We start from the raw sequence: 17,800 nt of genomic DNA, 5'->3' as shown, positions 1-17,800 counted from the left end.
TCACGTGAATGAATCTCGGTCGGAAATACGATAGGTCAATTTCAAGAATAAATTCGCTACCATTCCTCTTTAAAAAATTCCGCGCGGGTTTACTGTGCTTCGATAAACTAAATTATACATCCGTCCGACAAGAATTATTCTCAAACACTGTTCAAAGTGCCGGCAAGTGAGACAAAGCGAAGCGTGATTGCATCTGTTGGCATTTATGACGTAAAACAGGAGAAGCGCAATCGTACTACTTGGCATTATTCCCACGAATTCTTGCGATCGCCTTTGGTACTCAGAGAATTAACATTTACGTGTTACTTTTTTTCTTCCTCGGGCTAACAATTCGATTCAAAAACTACTTTTTCTTTAGTCTAAAATAGAACCCTGAGTTTACATTCGTTCTTAGTTGATGGTTGGTTGTTCACAGTGTGATATACTTGGTTCGTACTTATGTCTTCTTAATACTTACAACTGACAGTGGATTACAGAATGGTCTGAATTTAATTTCTTGAATTCCTTAATAATTACGATACTAGTTCATAAAATGGCTGCATTTTGCATACGAAATAGAACTCCTCGATGAAACCAATAATAGAATTCACCCTATAGAGCGAAGATGTACATAATTTGTATACATAAGGTTGCTACACTTTCAACAATGAAAAGTAGCAGACTTGAGAAGATGATTCGCTACAGACGCAGACGTAGCGAAATTAATACGATCACGGATGAAATTAAAGAAATGTTGAGTTTATGGTTCAATATTTTAATAAATATTGCATGAATCTAGTCAAAAATTATTTCGCTTTGATTCTCGTAATATCTGATATGTCGCCGCAAAAAATGGTTATAATAAATACGATCGTGTACTCACTCAGAATGTACGAGTCTCTATATACTCTGAGATTTATATCAAATAGGTAGATGTAAATAAACGATAACAGTGTATCGTATACGCTTTTATTATTTCATTGTTTAGTCTAAGATATGTGTAATAATAGATGGATCGAGATTACCACTTTTAAATTTTCAATAAAATAATTTTATTCTGCTCGTGTAAGAAATCGAATAATATTATTGTTCACGCTTACGACAACGAATTATAATATTCGTCCGGGAGGTTCATTCTATTTTAAAATGACCCGTTGTTTGTTTCAGATGGAGCACCAGTTCCCGAGGACACTGTTGAACACGAGGTAAGAGAAACCATGAAAAATAGATGAATGATTGCCCTATAATTCATACTTTTTATCTTCCAAGGATAAAGTTCAAAACTTGATTTATATTAGGAAATGAGATACTCGGCGATTATTTATCGTGGAGTCAATTTATAAAATGTGTTCATTTACACTCGTTCATCGTTATTCAAAGGAAATGCATCAGCGGATATATCGATCGTAAGTTACAGAACGTGTTAATTTCTAACACGTCGTATTAGCTTCTTTTGCAATATTTTCTTATTTACTCTAAGAACAAGATAAAAGAAAAGTTTCATTTGGTAATATAAATTGCATAGGGAAATCATTTTAATTGTATTCATAATAAATTCGTTAATATTCACTTTTCCTTTCGCCGCGATGAATTGTAATAAAATAATGGAATATCTACTTTGTTGAACTGATATTATAATGCGGATAATATTGTATTACGTTAAAACAGTTACTTCACGACTTCGTTAGTCGTTACTGTTGCACAATACTCAAAGATTTGGAGATCGTGTACAAATAAATCACGCAAGAAGACATTCTGAACTTTTGGTAGACGATCTTTCTTTCACTGCATTTAACTGTTCATTATGACGCAAAGTAATGATATCGATTAAAATGTTCTCGTTAAACCTTTACATAACGGTAGAGAATCGGTTTAAATTATCCATCGCACAATGGTTTCCTGTCAAATGAAGTCGATTAAAGGAGCGAAATTCTTATTTTAGATCTTGCAGCATTAAATTAAACGACAAAGTGAACGTTTCAAGAGTATTGAAAAAACTTATCGATCTATGATCGCCACCGTCTTAATCGAATTTTAGTACCTGCTATTGGAAACATTCGATAGAAAACTGCTAATGCGCGTAATTATGAAAAACTATCCGACTTGCTAATATGGAAAATTTGCACAGAATTAAGCAAATTGATAACAAATATTTAAAGCGGTATTTGATCATACCGAAACGACGTTATCAGCCTACCATTACACGATTATCTAAGACCATTAAATGTTCTTGACACCGATCCACAAATTAGTAATATTAAAAATGCAAGTAACTGTCAATAACTATCATTTCTAAATACTGGTTTAGTCACGTATTTCGTATTATTCGATACAAGATTATGGCTGCTACGTCGCTCGTCTCTCGATCATTCCACCGCGATAGCGCTGCGTTTCGTAAAACTGAAAGAAAATCCCTAAAATTGAGCTTTCAATTTATAACATAACGATACTCAATTCCGAAAAAATGTTATAAATTAAACATTCTGTTTCAAATAACTGAAACTTATCCCGATTCGTTGCGAATAAAGAGAGATTTATTTAATTAACGCGAGCCGTATTAAAAATTGAGCAACCATTACTTAAAGACTTGTTCGAACCGTAAAGTTCAAAGACTATGTTCAAGTTTGAAAAGCTAAATTGTAAAGCGATATCTGTCAAGGAGGGATTCGTTAGGTTCGACCAAACAACTAGATTTATGCAGGTGCTTTTTCATTCTAATATGTAAATCGAACGATGGTATTTTAATGAATCGCACACTCTAATGGAAAACGCCAGTTATATTTCTGTAAATGAAAAGACTCGCTTATTAGTAATCGATCAATCATTCTTACGATGTGATGATAGTTTTGATCCGGAATGGGATCGAAATAGCGCAGGTCGATATCTCACGATCGGCCAAAGCGTTAGAACGGTTTCGCCTAAAGGATTTGCGGGATACTTTCGCGTCTATCGTCTCTGTATCCGTAATAAAGCTTCTACGTTTCTTTTCAGCGTGATTATTTCTCTCGACGCGGTGGATCATCCATCCTATAGCCTGCAGCTCGGTAGACTGATTGCCCTTAATACACATATAATTTATGCCGTAGAGGGGGAGGATAGGACGTTGCGGCTAATTGGATTCCCCGCGTACAAATGTTGAGTTAATATAATAATCATCGGTGCGTTGTGTTACTCGTACGAACGAGCCGCAAGATTAATTTGCGTTCTGTAATCGCGTGCTAATAACAGCTCCTTTTCTTTCTTTTGCGGTCAGTCGGTGTTACGATCTATCTTCTTGTGTCCTGTATTACGATCGCTGTCGAGGATGCCGAGAGATTTGTCGTGATTTTGATCTCGTTCAAGCGAACGACCCTTTCACTTGTTACTTCATTGCCTTTCTACGTCGTTTAATAATAATGGAAATTAAAAGAATTAAAAACAAAAAGTAACCGTTCCTTACAAGTTCTCCTAAAGTGTGTAAAGCGTTTTATTGCTCGATCTCCTGGCACAGTTGTGACGGATACAATTATACGCGTTCGTTCGCAAAACTTTACCGGAACGTTTTTCGCGATTTTCTTCGTCTTTGCTTGCGCAAAGTAGCAATTTATACGCCACCATTGTTAATTGGTATCGTACCGTAATAAAATGAAATCAAAATATGATCTTCGAATATACGTACGATTTTGAAAGTGTACAACCTTGGTTTTATATCGAGAACAAGCGACGCGAGAAGATCGTTAGATGGCCGCAATAGAGAACATTACCGCCGTGACTCTCGTAAATTAATTTCGCTCGAGTCTGGTAAAAAATCGGCAACGCCTGTACGTTAATCTATTTTTATCGAAGCACAATACAAGTACAATATTGAAATACAATTTACAAATCCGATACGATACAAAGGATCATTTGTCCGATGTTACGTAACTTCTGTTCCAACAAGATTAGTAGTTTCTGTGTGAAATTAGCGAAAGAAACTCGCTTCGGTGGTAAAAATACCGCACGTAATCGAGCTAATTGAAACTACCGAAGAATTTAATTCGAGCAATTTAATGCGACATTTTCTTTTATCGCGATCATGGTCAGAATCGTGCTCGTCTGTTATTATGCGGCATAGCAGCTCATTTATCACCTTCTTTTGCGAGGGCAACAGGCATTTGTTTCAACGAATCTCCAAATAACGTTCGCTCATAGTTCATTTATAAAAGAACGCACGAATGCATTAATCCGTCTCTTTGCCGGAAAATGTTGCACGTCTCGTTGATTTACGACTGTTTCTATAATATATTCGTGACCTATCAGAAACTTGGTAACTTTATTTATCGTTGTCATATGGAAAAAAATACGTTTTATTTTGGCGAATGCCTAAATCTTCGTTTGCAACAGTACATTTACTTTGCGACGAAGAAGGGAAGAATTATTACGATTATCGTATGAAAATATTGTACGCTTCGAACGAAAGGTTCATTGGAAAAATAATTTTTACCGACTTCGATAACTTATACAGAGTGGCCATTGAAGGACTGAAGGTTTGAAAAAGTTATAACCCGTTCATTTTCGATTTCTTTTATTTTCTTTTTTTTATGTGTTATAAAGTATTCCTCGAAGATTAAAATGACTACGTATGATGCCCAGCAACAAATAAAATAAAACTCATTGGGTTTTTCATTTCCAACGAAAGATTAGTTATCGAAACTCAGAGAAAATATTTGTTTGTCCTCCGCGTTGCTATCACCTTATTTGATGGCGCTAAACTTCTTTTCGTGGAACTTCTTGAAAGAACGGGTTTACGTAAATAAACCTCGAACAATTCAAAATCTTAAAGAGAACATTCGAGTCGAAATCCGACGTTTACGATCTAAAACCTTGGATACGATCATGGAAAATGCTATGGAAAGAACCTGTATTTGTGAGCAAGAAAATAGTGGTCATTCGAGGGGTACTGTTTTCCACATATAGTACTAAAAAGATACATTAATTATATTTCCAAATACAATAGTAAAAAATTAAAAGAAACACGTGTCTTTAAAAGTTACTTTTTTTTATGCCATTTAGTCTTTCAATGGCCAGCCTGTAATACTCATTTTCGAATAATGTCGTGTGTTTCTAAACGAATATTGTTATATCATAAAAGTCCAACGTTTCTGCTTTACAATTTGACAAGAGTGTTTTAAAATCTTGCAAGATTTCTTTCATTCGCAACAGATCGTACATGTTCAAGTATCTACATATCGAACTTCGATCACGTTTCTAGAAAAAATGAAGAAGATAGAAGATCTACGCGAACGTAAAATTTCTATGCCACGAATTGGTCCTAACCACGCGCGATAAACATTTATATACACGACAAATGTTTTGATTTACATTTACTGGTATTTGAAGCACGATTGTTCGACAAGCCGCTGTTACACATGTATGCGGCGCCGAATTACCATACAATCGTAAAACCCAGCGTACTTCACCTTCCAGTAAATAACCAATAATCGAATATCCAATAGATATCGATCGTTGCTCGTAGATAGATTCAAAAACGAATTCATAGTAGGCAGATATAGTTATAGAGCGCCGGGTTGACCTGACATATTTGTAACAATGCTAGGTGTGTCACTGGCGTGTTGCAACTGATTTCAGCGACTATCGTCTGTATTAACATTGACGCGTGAGCATTGCACGCGTCCGCACGTGCACGTTCCTTGGGCAGATAACAGCGCACGCGTAATACTGAACGGCATAGATATATGTAGGTGCAGCCTGTATACACGTCATATACACGATACAAGCTATATAACTAGTTTTGCAGACGGTCGTCGACACGAAGATGTGTTAAATGTCAAGGCGAGGACACGGTGGAGCTGTCCTAGTAGGCAGACCCTAGCCTTTCGTGTGATCAGTCAATGAGCCCCGCGAAAGGAGCTTCGACACACTGCATATTGGCGTATCTTTTAACGGGAGTATAGTTTTATTTGTTGTTACGTGTTTCCCGATTTGGACGAGATACGGGTACGCTTTTGCGTCGCAAAATCCTCGTGGAAAAATGTTGACCGAATTACGTTTTTATTTATTATATACCATTTTGCGATGGTAATCCAACGCTTTCCTAAACTCAATAGACAACACACTGTATCAACGGATATCTTTTGTGTCGGATATTAGTATCTCAGATATTAACCGTTGTAAAATACGTTGTACATAGTATGGTTACTGTAATCCGTAGTACTGATAATGAATAGATCATCAAATGAATACGGAATATTTATTTACGATTACTTAAAAAACTTGTTATTATTAATATAAAATATTTAAATAACTGTATAACGTAAAAGAGAATCAGCCTGAAGTTCTTTCGAGTCACAGTTCTCGCAGCTTAGGCTAGAATTTAATATTTTCACTTTCCACCCTATAAGGAAGGAAAGTATTGAAATGAAGAAAAATGTCGACCAAGTTCATTTACGAAAGTACACGTTGGGAGATCTCGTCACGTTTTGATAATTAAGAAAGAGACATTTGTTTATGCGAGTATGCATGATGTATGTCTTTAACCAATATCGATCCATGAATAACGATGATTATATTTTGTAGCTTTTTCTTTTTTTTAAATACATATGTTCAGTATTTGTGAAAATATTAGAAAATAGTTTAAACGTACCTTAAAAAGAATTAAATTACCTACAAAAGAACGAAATAAACTTATTCTCTATTTCCTATAATAAAGAAAAAATTGCATACCTAAATCACGTTCTTTTTGTCTTAAAGTGATGCGTAATCGTCTCTGTTAATTTATTATATATTAGAAAGGAGAATCTGATATTACGGTGACGATTTTGTGACTTGTGACTCATCTCGCTTGTTTATTTTATGAAATTGGAAGTAGATTATTGTTACTAAATGTCTATTTATCTATCTATCTCGAAATACATATTAACGCCTTTGTTGTCTGCAGACGCTAATAATAAGGTTTTAAATTTAGCCAACTGCAATGATACATTGGCAAGATGCGTTTAAACAGAGGAGATGTTTCAACTTTTTGTTAAGCGATACAGGTTAAAACATACATTTTGGGCAGGTGGCTTCTAATACCAGGATATCTAAATATAACGTAAACCAGTATTACTTATATTTACAGTTGAAGCAAAAGTATTTAACATCTTTTTTAGATGACATATTTAAAAGTGCTGAGAGGCAAACTCTCCTTTAGCTTAATTGTTTCCTTCTTCGATTTAATAATTTTCAATTCAGTATCTGGGTAGAAACTACTCGAGCATTTAAAACGACAAAATGTAACGATTTTTCTTCCAAAAGCGTTCTTGGTGTCAAAGCGAAAAGTACCGATGTACACCTTAATGACAATGATCGTACCTTTTGACCAACGTTCAACATTCCGATACATGTACATACGTACCTACTTACATACGTGCGTAGCTGTCGGTATCCAAGGATGTTACTTGCTCGTTGTTTGTCACTTTTTTATTTTCTACTGTCATAAAACAGAGTTTCGAGCAACCACGGAATAGGATATTCGGAGCTGTTTCGTGAAACGAATGTAAATGGGGAATCGTAAATAATTTTAACTAACGCGATAGATTATTTCGTAGCGATGTGTAATACGCGGTGTTAAAAACTCGCGAGATTTATAATAACAGGTATTATAGTTTTATGTGATTGCGCGGAAGAATTAATTTGCCTCGGTCTAATAAAACGTAGCGTAATAATTCTCTACTCGAATATATCACCGAAACGGTTAGTGGAGCGTGTCTCGAAAAATAGAGAATGTTCATTTATCGAATAAGGTTACTTGCGAGCGTTTTATCTCCTAAATGCCAAAAGCCAGCTGTTGTTTTCGAAACAATGTTCCGGTAATGCGTAGGAACGAAACGCAATGCGTGTGGTCCTGAGAACATGTGAAGTGTTTAGGATAGACGAGAGAGTGAAATGTTTCAGAGTCGTGAAAGAAGAGCGTTTGAACGAAACGACAGGATGTCCGAACTAACACGGAGAACGCAAGACTTTCGTTGCACCGATCTAGGCGAGACTCTGCATATCGGTGTATTTATTTATCCTGATTTATTACGTACGGCATTATAAAATCAGGTACCAGATAGTTTCTTAATTATTTATAATTAAAGTTTCACGATTGTGTATAATTACAGAACTTCTCCGCCAACAGACCCGAGTTCTCGATTCCCGGTACTTTTTAAAATATTTTGTCTTTCCATTCATTGAAATTATTTAGATCTTTTTACACAAAGTATGGTACTTATCGTTGTATATATTACAAAAAATTCAAGACTCGTTACTACTTACGAAATTGAATGAAAAATTAAAAATGTATTAAAAAAGAATACATTTAATAGATGATATTAAATAAATATATAAATAAAAGAACTTACAATTTACGTACAACAATGGCATTTACTTTTGTATATACAACGATAAGTACCATACTTTGTGTAAAGAACAAAATTATTTTATTCAAGATCTAATGGAATCGAGAACTCGTCTCCTGGAAAAGACCGACAACGCACCCTTACGCCACCTCCCAACTTGAAGAGTACTCCAACTATTCTGGAATTATACACAATGATGAAACTTTAACTATAAATAATTAGAAACCTATCGAATATCTGCTCTCATAATGCTGTGTATAATAAATCGAGGTAAGTAAATGTACAAGTATGCAAAGTCTCGTGTAGATCGGTGCAACGAAGATCTTGCGTTCCCTTTGTAAGGTATGAAAGATGAGCAATGGCGCCAGATTAATACTAGATTTACCAACCAGTCAAAATTACTGGTTTCAACTACTTTCATAATAAAATTTACTTCAAATTCCACGGCATGTTTCCCGAAGACGTTATGATTTTTCTATTCTACGCATGTGATCAATTATATAAATTCTTCTCTTTCCTTATCGGTTGAGTTTCTTTTAGATATATATAAGGTATATTTTAATATTACGAAATCTGTCGGATCATCGAGAAAGAAAAGTTAAGAATAAGAACGAAAGAAAATGAAAACATAGGATGCGAAAGAAGCACGATCAGGGTGCACTATTGGTCGGGGATTAGACGAAGCGGATCGAGTCGAATCTAGCTGAGAGTTTGCCAGCGTAGTTATAATTTGTGTGCGTTGCTGTTATTTTATTTCTCTTATTAAATGCACGTGTACACTAAAACTTTATTCACGTTTATTTGAAAAGTTCTTACGATATTAGAGAGAGATTTTTTGTCTGTTCTAGGACTCGATGGCATCCGCTTCGAAAATGGACGAAGAGTACGAGGACGGTGACGATTCGGACATATACATGGAACCGGAAACAACCGAGGCGAGCGACGTAAACGAAGAAGAAGAGGGAAACGAGAAGAAATCGTCCGAGGAAGTGTCTCTGGAGTTGACCGAGAAGAAAGTGGTGGTAACGAACGTCACTGTAGCGAAGAACAATTCCAAGGACCTGGATGCACAGAATACCCAAGAAACCGGTCAGACCGAAGCGTCTGATACCGAAAACAAGAGCCTGGAAACGGAAAGTCAAAATTTCTTCCCCTCGTTTGCAGAACTGTTCGCGAACCACAGGCTTCCTTTTACGGAGCAACGTTACAGACCCAACAGATTCCTGGGATACTTCCAACGCGATCGCAGTGGCTATCAAACCGCAGCGGCAACCTCGAAAGACGTTCAACATCCTCTTCTGGGGTCAGGGAACTTCGGTGTGATCCGAGGTGGCACGTACTATCCCGAGGAGAAGGAAAACGACGAGTATTCGAGCGACGACAGTGCCTACAATCCGTACTATCACGGTGGGAATCGTGGTCGCGCGAACTATTACAGAAATCCGAAACCGCAGCCAGTTCGCGGCGGAGACTTTTTCGCGAACTTTCGCGACTTCGCCGACATCACCGCTCCTCCCAAGTCCAGCTTCTCTCATCTGTCCGTGGTTTACGCCAATAAAAACGGGAGCGCTACCGAGCGTATCACGGAACCGAGGAACATCATCGAAACGCTGAGAATGCTGGAGGAGGAAGGGCAGACGAACTCGGAGACGTCGAGCACGACGGAGGTACCGAGGAAGAAGCAGAGCAAAGGCAAAAGGAAACTCGTTCAAATGAAACAGTACGAGGACGAGAAAGCCAGGAGATCCCGCATGACCGCGGAGCCTTTGTTAGCGCTCAGCTGAACGCGCACCGAGACCCGCGTTGTACGCTAGTGTGGACGCGGACCTTCGGGATTCTTCCCAAAACGCAGAATCTGGCCACGAGATCAGAACCAAAGTCTGAAAAGTGTTGTCATGCCCCCATCCCACTCGTACCCCTTCGTCCCCTTCATCACCCTCCACCGCCACCATCAAGATCGCTCGTACACCTAACCCCCGTCGCCATTGTCGGAGGAGTTCGCGGCGAAAACGAAAGGGACTACGATCAAGGGGACGCTCGCGTTATTCCCAAACGTTCAGGAAATCATTGCGAACCCGATCTGAATTTTTGGATAAATTTAAAAAGGTCCAGAGACTGGGTTTCATCGAACGAGGGACTTCCCTGTAGATCTTATTGCTACGCAAACGGTGTCTCGCTCCGTGCCTTGTCATTTTTCGCAATTGCAAACGCGTTCCGGTTCGGTGTAATTTTCGATTTTCGTAGCGATCGAATCGATTACGTGGAAACGGGACACGCGGTGGTTCACGTTGACCATGAGATATAATAACAAGCGATCGCTGAAATTACTACCCAAGTAGCGTTTCGCTTTCCAGTTAAATATCCGACTCGGTTCCGAGAATACTAAACACGACGATACAGAATCGGATCGTTTCGCTTAGACTCGAGCGAGTCAATGTTCGTCGAGGTCGTTCGAAAATCTGGAGAATGGTTCGGCACGGATGCCGGTAGGAAAACTGCACTTTTTATATTTTCTAATGGACGATCGATCGATCGACGAGAAGAACGGTTCGAGTTGTCGAGCAACGTGTATCGATTAAAATCGACGAAATTACCGATACGAATTATCATTGGCGTCTCTATAATTAACGTCCGACGTTCTAGATTAAATTCGAAGCGGACTTTCAATCGAAATTACTAGTCACACGGAGAAATCTATCGGTGATCGACGTTGTCGATCGATTAATTGGGCAATTTTTGCGAGGAAGCTGTCGTTCCGATGACGGAAGGGTAAGTCGGACTGGTTTATCGGCAATTCACGGACACATTTCAAATTGCTCGAATGCACTTGCGTGTACGCTTTCGTTATGCTAGAGTAAGCCACGGTCTGGCACGAGTGACTCGTACGTACTAACGTTAATCTCTCCGTTCATAGGCCGCACGCCCGATGCACGCAATCTCGTGTTACCGTGACTATTTCAAGCGCGGAAACACGAAATTCGCAGCTCGCGTTATCATCGGGCGCGAATTTGTTCGCGCGAGGAAACCTTTCGCAGTGTCGATTCGCGCGTATACCTTTTTGTAAATAAATTATGCCGCTCTGCCTCGCGTTTTCTTTAGTGTTTTAACTAAAGCGGAACCGGATTAACAATGGCGCTTCCATTCGATGAACATGTATTCGTTCGTGGACCTCATTTCTGTGCCTAGCCAATAGGTGTAAACGTAAGATCGATTGTAAATAAGTATTTCGTTTTCTCGCCCCGTTCGTTAAATTCCACCAAGACTGTCCATTTATTAATCGTTATCGGCTCAATAGCGGCATCGTTCGTTTCTTTTTCGTAAATTGAACGCTTTTACTCACGGATACCTTCCACTTGTATTCAGCTTTACGTTTAAGCGATTTTCCCGCAAATATTCATCGATATATATTTTCGTTCGCTCGGAAACGTGCATTTCGATCATGTTTTTTCTTTCTAAAATTTTCCAAAACCGTACGATTCTTGACGATGAAAGTCACGGCGAAGGTTCGTATTGCGTTCCGCGCAAGAAACTATGAAATAAAACGAACAGATCACGCGAGTCCTTCGCCATAGATCTCGGTGCATTGTTATTACAGTTGTTGTTGGTTATTTTAAGCGTATCGGTAGATGTAACGGTTAATCGAAAAAGCACTGTCGAATATTGTATCTCGTACTGTTCACGCTGCTGCAAGGGACAGGATGAAATATCGAAATAAAATATATTTTTTCGTAAACAACGAGAATCTGAAAACCAGCGATCTCTGTCCACGAGCTGCGAACAAAGCGGATCGTTTGCTCTCGAGGTAAGTAAATTGTATCAAAGTAAACAAACTATTTAATTTAAGAAACTTGTATAAATTAAATTACACTTAAAAAGGTCATTATTACTGTATTTCGAGTAGCGAGTAAACATCAACGCAGCAATGGCCAGGTTACAAAATATTACGATATAAAATTTCGTATTCACAAATAGTTTCGGTTTACGTAATTCATCCACGTAGGACACAGAAGTTATCGAGTAATACATTTTTCCAACATGGAGATTAGTTTTCCAATCCCCGCGTGAATGTCCGCGTAAGATGCAGGTTTATACATCCAGGCTGGCGTACTAAAAACACTATATTTTTTACAATGCGTTACGTCCTTTACTCCTTTCAATTCTATACGGGCCCCCATTTCTTCGACCTTTTTAATAGCGTCACCGTACGGCCAGTCTTCTTTCGGCGCTATAGCATACAATTACAAGAGAAATTATGGAAAATGAAAATCATTTCAATATAATATTTAAAAAAATTCGAAAAGTAGATTCTAAACGTACACGATAATCTCGACGTGTTAGACCTTTCTAATCGTTTAAAATTAATAACACGGAAGCTATATAAAATCCGTTTCTATGTAAATTTATTTGAACTCTTGAAAACGATCGGTGGAAGAAAAGAGAAAAATACGGTCGGGAAATGTTGCTACGTATCTAATAAATTATTCTGCTTCGAGTTTTCGTTGAAAATGGTTTTACAGCTTTAGAAACACATCGCGCTTAACTTACTGCTAATAGAAAAATTAATAGTCCAGTACGCAATCGTTTCGCAATCCATGACTTAGATTTTAGTGTAACGTGCACATAACTCTACGAGTACAGTAATCCCCGGATCACGGATTGAAACGAAAATACTAGGTTGTTTAATAAGTTTTGTCGTTTTTTCCATTGTAAAAAAAAATACTATGGTATTTCAACTTTGAACAACTGTAAATATACGAACGAGTCGACGGATCTACATAAAACTTCACACGTGTTCATCAAACATTAGTACCATCTTTAGAAAAATAAAACGACGAACTCAATAGCTCTATTTCTTATTAAACGACAAAACTTATCGAGCAACCTGTTAGATCCTTCGTGTTTCCGTTATCCGGCGAAACTCGAGTTCGTTTCAGGAATCAACGTTCGTTATTCAACTTCGAGGCAAGACACCAGAACACACCGCTGAACGAGGAAAATGAAGAATGAGCAACAGCGCGTTCGGTGTTTTGCAACCAAGAGCGATAAGACAAGTCGTCCCGTCATAAAACTAAAATTAATTATCATTTTCGCTACATCTTTGCGAGAGTATTGCCAATGATGGTCGGTCGTCGAGGTTTTCCCGACGAAAACGAGTCTAAACGCAACTTTGTTGCAAAATTCGAGAAACCGGAGAATACTGCAATTCGAGATTTCTTTACAATTATAATAAAATGACTGGAATTTTCTTTAATAACTTACATTCCTTTCCGAGTGTAATTTTAACACCTTTTAGCACTTTGGCAATAAGAGCACCGGCAATGCAAATCGATCCGATCGGTTTCTCTTCGCAGTAGAAATCATCGATAAGTTTCTCCAAATCATTAAGCACGGTACAATCAGCACCCTTCTCCGCGAAATCGCTCCTTTAAGAAATATGGCGCTAAAGATTAATTACATTGAAAGGAATACGAACATTTATGTTTTTATTTCATTGATAGTCGCGATGAAATTCATTCTTTTCTTATTTACTCTACACAGACACACTTTCGTCATTATTATTATTGTTGTTGTTGTTGTTGTAGTTATTTGTTTGTATTATTTGTTTTTATTATTATTTGTTACTTCGAGGAGCAACAACAGCAATGTTTATTGACAACCGAATGGAAAGTTTCAAGGAAAAAATGTGGTTCAATTTTGTTTATACCAGGCACACTTTGTTGGATGAATATTTCTGGAAGAAAAAGTTCTACATATTCTTCCGATCCTTAGAGTAACGTCTCCCAACCTTATTGAACTTTACGTTTCTTTATGGAAAATTTCCATTTTATACATGAAATTTTCAGATGGATTTCTATTTATGGAGAAAATTAAAAAATACTGTTTAATTTAACAGACCTACAACACCGGAAAATGCAAGGCAAAAAATTATTGCAGTATGTGCTTCAATTACGTCACTGGAGTTAGAAAATTTATAAAAATTATCTATAGTGAGACTTAATTGTTATATTGACGCAACATGTAATTTTGAATGAACATTTTTCGAAGATTGGGCCGGGGCATGCTCTCGAAGGATATCGGAGAAACCAAATTATTGTTAATTGAATATTCAAAATATAATTTTAAATATCAACTAATTCAATGCCGATTTGTATACCAGCATAACCACCTTTTTACACTGAAATATCTCTACAGCCTAACGATGTGGCTTTGAGTAAAACACTTGTGTCAATGTTCCATTTTTTTTTTTTCGTGAGCCGTTTTTTTGGGAAATAAAACTTAGGTAGCATGTGTGATTATCTTTTTTAATTTTTAAATTTAATATCAGGGTATTTCGGGAAATATTGCGCTGTCACAGTTACACATTGTTTACCGATATCTTTAGACCGTATATTGAATAGAGTGTATGTATTAATAGATTGTTAGAAATAAATGTTTTTTTTTTATCCAGGAGTGTATCTTGACTCGTTTTAATTAAAAGAATCGTTGAATTTACATTTTTAGTGTGGTGCATCATATGTTTTCGAATCCTCTACACAATACATACAATCGTGACAAATAATCTAAAGCAAAAATTTGTTGTGAAGAATATTGAGAAATGTGCGTACGTTACGCATAAACCACAAGTAATAAAGAAACAAGTGTACTTAGAATATTTCGTACGTAGCCATATACAAAATTATCGTACTACGAATATAAAAAATATATAATAGGTAAAAATAGATCAATACTAACGAAACGTTAATTTTATAATATTACTCGATACATACTACAAACAATTTTTTATACGAAGCAATGTTTGATAGGGCTCCAAAACGTTTCAATCTACTCTTACTCCATAATCTCCACAAGCATTTATCCGTATATTTATATTTATATTTACATACTAACAGCGCCTTTGCAGCACCAAATCCCCCGGGGACAATGAGTGCTCCGTGCACGCAAGCTTTGCATTCGCACAATGGTCTAATAGACGACCTTGCCAATCTTGCAGCTTCGACGAGCGCGTTCCTGGTACCGTTGTATTTCTCTGGCTTTTTGGTCAAATGATCGACAATATCGGGCAGCTCTACATCTGGCGCGTAAAAAACAGGCTTCATTTGTTTCTGAGAAATACATATCGCCGCTGAGATGGCTTCCGAAATTTCGGTACCATCCATATATCCACAACCGCACAAAATCTGCGATAAGAATATTCAAAACGAAATTCACTAAATGAAGGTTCAGTTTCACATTTAGTTACGAACAAATGTAACAATCATTTTGCAATTATTTGCAATAAGTCCGGTCGACACGTGTATATTATTTATCGCGATAATTTTAGATCACACGGGCTTTGAAAATCTAGCAATAATTACAAAATCGTGCTTTTCTATTTAATTTTACTCGAACCTCGAGATTTACCTGTTCAAGGACATCACAAAGTACTAAGTTACATCATGTTTAGAACGTGCATACGTGCATGCGTATCTATTTCTTTTTCTTCGCATTAGTCAGACCGTAAGATATATTTTCGCAAGCGATGTAAAACCTAACTCTAATTGTCGAATACTTTAAACACCGAAATGACGATTTACCGCTTCCTGCTACGTAAATGTGAACATTTATGACTCGAGCGTTCAACATTCAAGACTAATCAATAAAACACATTTTAAAGTAAAAAATATTTTCCACAAGGAAGTGGACGCAAAACTCGCGGAAATAATATCAAACATCGTTGGTTAATGATCACGGTTTTTTAAATAATTTCAAATTGACCTAAAAGTCGAGATCGAATAAGAAAGTGAAGGAAAAATCATGGTTGGTAAGGAATGGAGCAACAGTTTAATATGCATTAAATGGTACAAAAATTGTGTAGGTATGTACAAATAGTAGCTACGTAAGTGTATTAAAAGATGCAAATTTGCAAAAGATATCAATGATATGTAAATGATTTAAAAAAGTGATACGAAGCATGCTGTATTGAATACAATTTTTTAAAACATTTCTGATTAATTTAAAAGAGAAGTGAGTATTGTAACTAGTAAGTGATATTTTTTCGAAATTTAAACTAAATGCTACCCGAAAAATTGAAATGAAATAGGTATTGCATCGAAGGAATTATTTACTTTGGCTAGATAGATACTAGTGATAATTAATTTGCTTGAAACGCTTCAACCTTTTATGCTTCTATTGAATCTTACTGTGCATTTGTGCATAGTTCTTTTTTAAAACATAAATTTCTAAACACAAATTTAATGATAACAAATATATTAATAAATCAAGAACATCTATAGATCATCCTATAATTTAACTCAAAAAACTGCTTAATTTCAGATATACAATATAGATTGCCCAATAGATACTATCCTTTACGTAATAATAAATTTGTATCCATACACGCACAGTGCAACCATAAAGTTCACGGGCTCGACAAATTAAAAAGCTAGAATAATCGACCAAAAAGTTTGTTATTACAATTATTGAATATAATAGGTTGCTCGATAAGTTTTGTCGTTCGGTAAGAAATGGAACTATTAAGTTTATCGTTTTATTTTTCTAAAGATGGTACTACTATTTGATGAACATCAAACTTGAATTCAAAGTTGAAATATCATAGTATTTTTTTACAATGGAAAAGAACGATAAAACTTATCGAACAACCTAGTAGATCCCTGCCTTGTAAAAGTTTAGCAAAATTTATATATATATAGAATAGAAATTTGGACAATTTGAAGATCGCCTTGACAATGGTGGCTTTTGAAATAACTGTCGATACCGATGTGCATCACTGTAAAGGGTGACCACGTTGATTAATATTACTAATTTTCTTTTGTTATTAACTGTGAAAATGAATTCTAATGAGAAAAAGTAATAATGCATCCTAGATTTCTGAGTTTAAGGTCACTTTAAGATCTCCCGACGTTAGTTTTTAGGTTATGAAGTTAAAAATGCACAATATCATAAAGAGACATACGTATGTAATTATGTACATGCTCTCTTGAACGACACAACTTTTCTCTTTGAAATTTTCCCATTTCTTTGTATTCATATGATTCAATCATATTTATCGAGATATATTACATATAGGTGTTCTATTTCTCGTAACTCGCACGACACAAGTTTTTCCAAAACTCTCGTCAGAGAGTAAAAAGCGAATCATCGCGACAACGAACGAGGTCTTAGTTCTCAAAAAATGAACAATTTTAAGCTAAGAGAATTCGACAGGTGACTGGTAAGGTTTCGTCCTCGTTTCCAAACGAGTAAACATTTCCAATTCAGTTCGGTAGTACAGTGTACTTACGATAGCTATGGGCAGTGGATCGCAAGACCTTCTTCGTTTGTATTTTCTGTCAAAATTTCTTGTCGCTTGAAATCTAGACGATAAAGCGGGTGCAAGTACAGGAGAATCATTTCGCAACAGACGCATAAACCGTGTAGATATCATAACGCGAGACTACGTGGAAGAGAAATAAAATACCGCG

General features: G+C 36.6%; 2 protein-coding genes across 2 annotated transcripts in view; one reads left to right on the top strand and one right to left on the bottom strand.

Moving 5' to 3' along the window:
• The window catches only part of LOC143145225 (uncharacterized), a 99,034-nt gene extending 87,003 nt beyond the window's left edge, over positions 1–12,031 (top strand). Inside the window, exons 2-3 of the mRNA XM_076308402.1 lie at positions 1,147–1,184; positions 9,188–12,031. Coding sequence (XP_076164517.1) covers positions 1,147–1,184; positions 9,188–10,123 — 974 coding nt within the window. The 3' untranslated portion in view covers positions 10,124–12,031. The remainder of the gene's footprint in view (positions 1–1,146; positions 1,185–9,187) is intronic.
• Positions 12,032–12,349: 318 nt separating this feature from the next.
• LOC143154721 (glyoxalase ElbB) overlaps positions 12,350–17,800 on the bottom strand; it is a 29,616-nt gene continuing 24,165 nt past the window's right edge. Inside the window, exons 4-6 of the mRNA XM_076326677.1 lie at positions 15,228–15,517; positions 13,599–13,762; positions 12,350–12,564 (exon numbers count right to left, since the gene is read on the bottom strand). Coding sequence (XP_076182792.1) covers positions 12,350–12,564; positions 13,599–13,762; positions 15,228–15,517 — 669 coding nt within the window. The remainder of the gene's footprint in view (positions 12,565–13,598; positions 13,763–15,227; positions 15,518–17,800) is intronic.

This window comes from Ptiloglossa arizonensis, chromosome 1, assembly GCF_051014685.1.
Source record: "Ptiloglossa arizonensis isolate GNS036 chromosome 1, iyPtiAriz1_principal, whole genome shotgun sequence".
NCBI lineage: Eukaryota > Metazoa > Arthropoda > Insecta > Hymenoptera > Colletidae > Ptiloglossa > Ptiloglossa arizonensis.
This window is presented reverse-complemented; position numbering and strand designations above follow the sequence as displayed.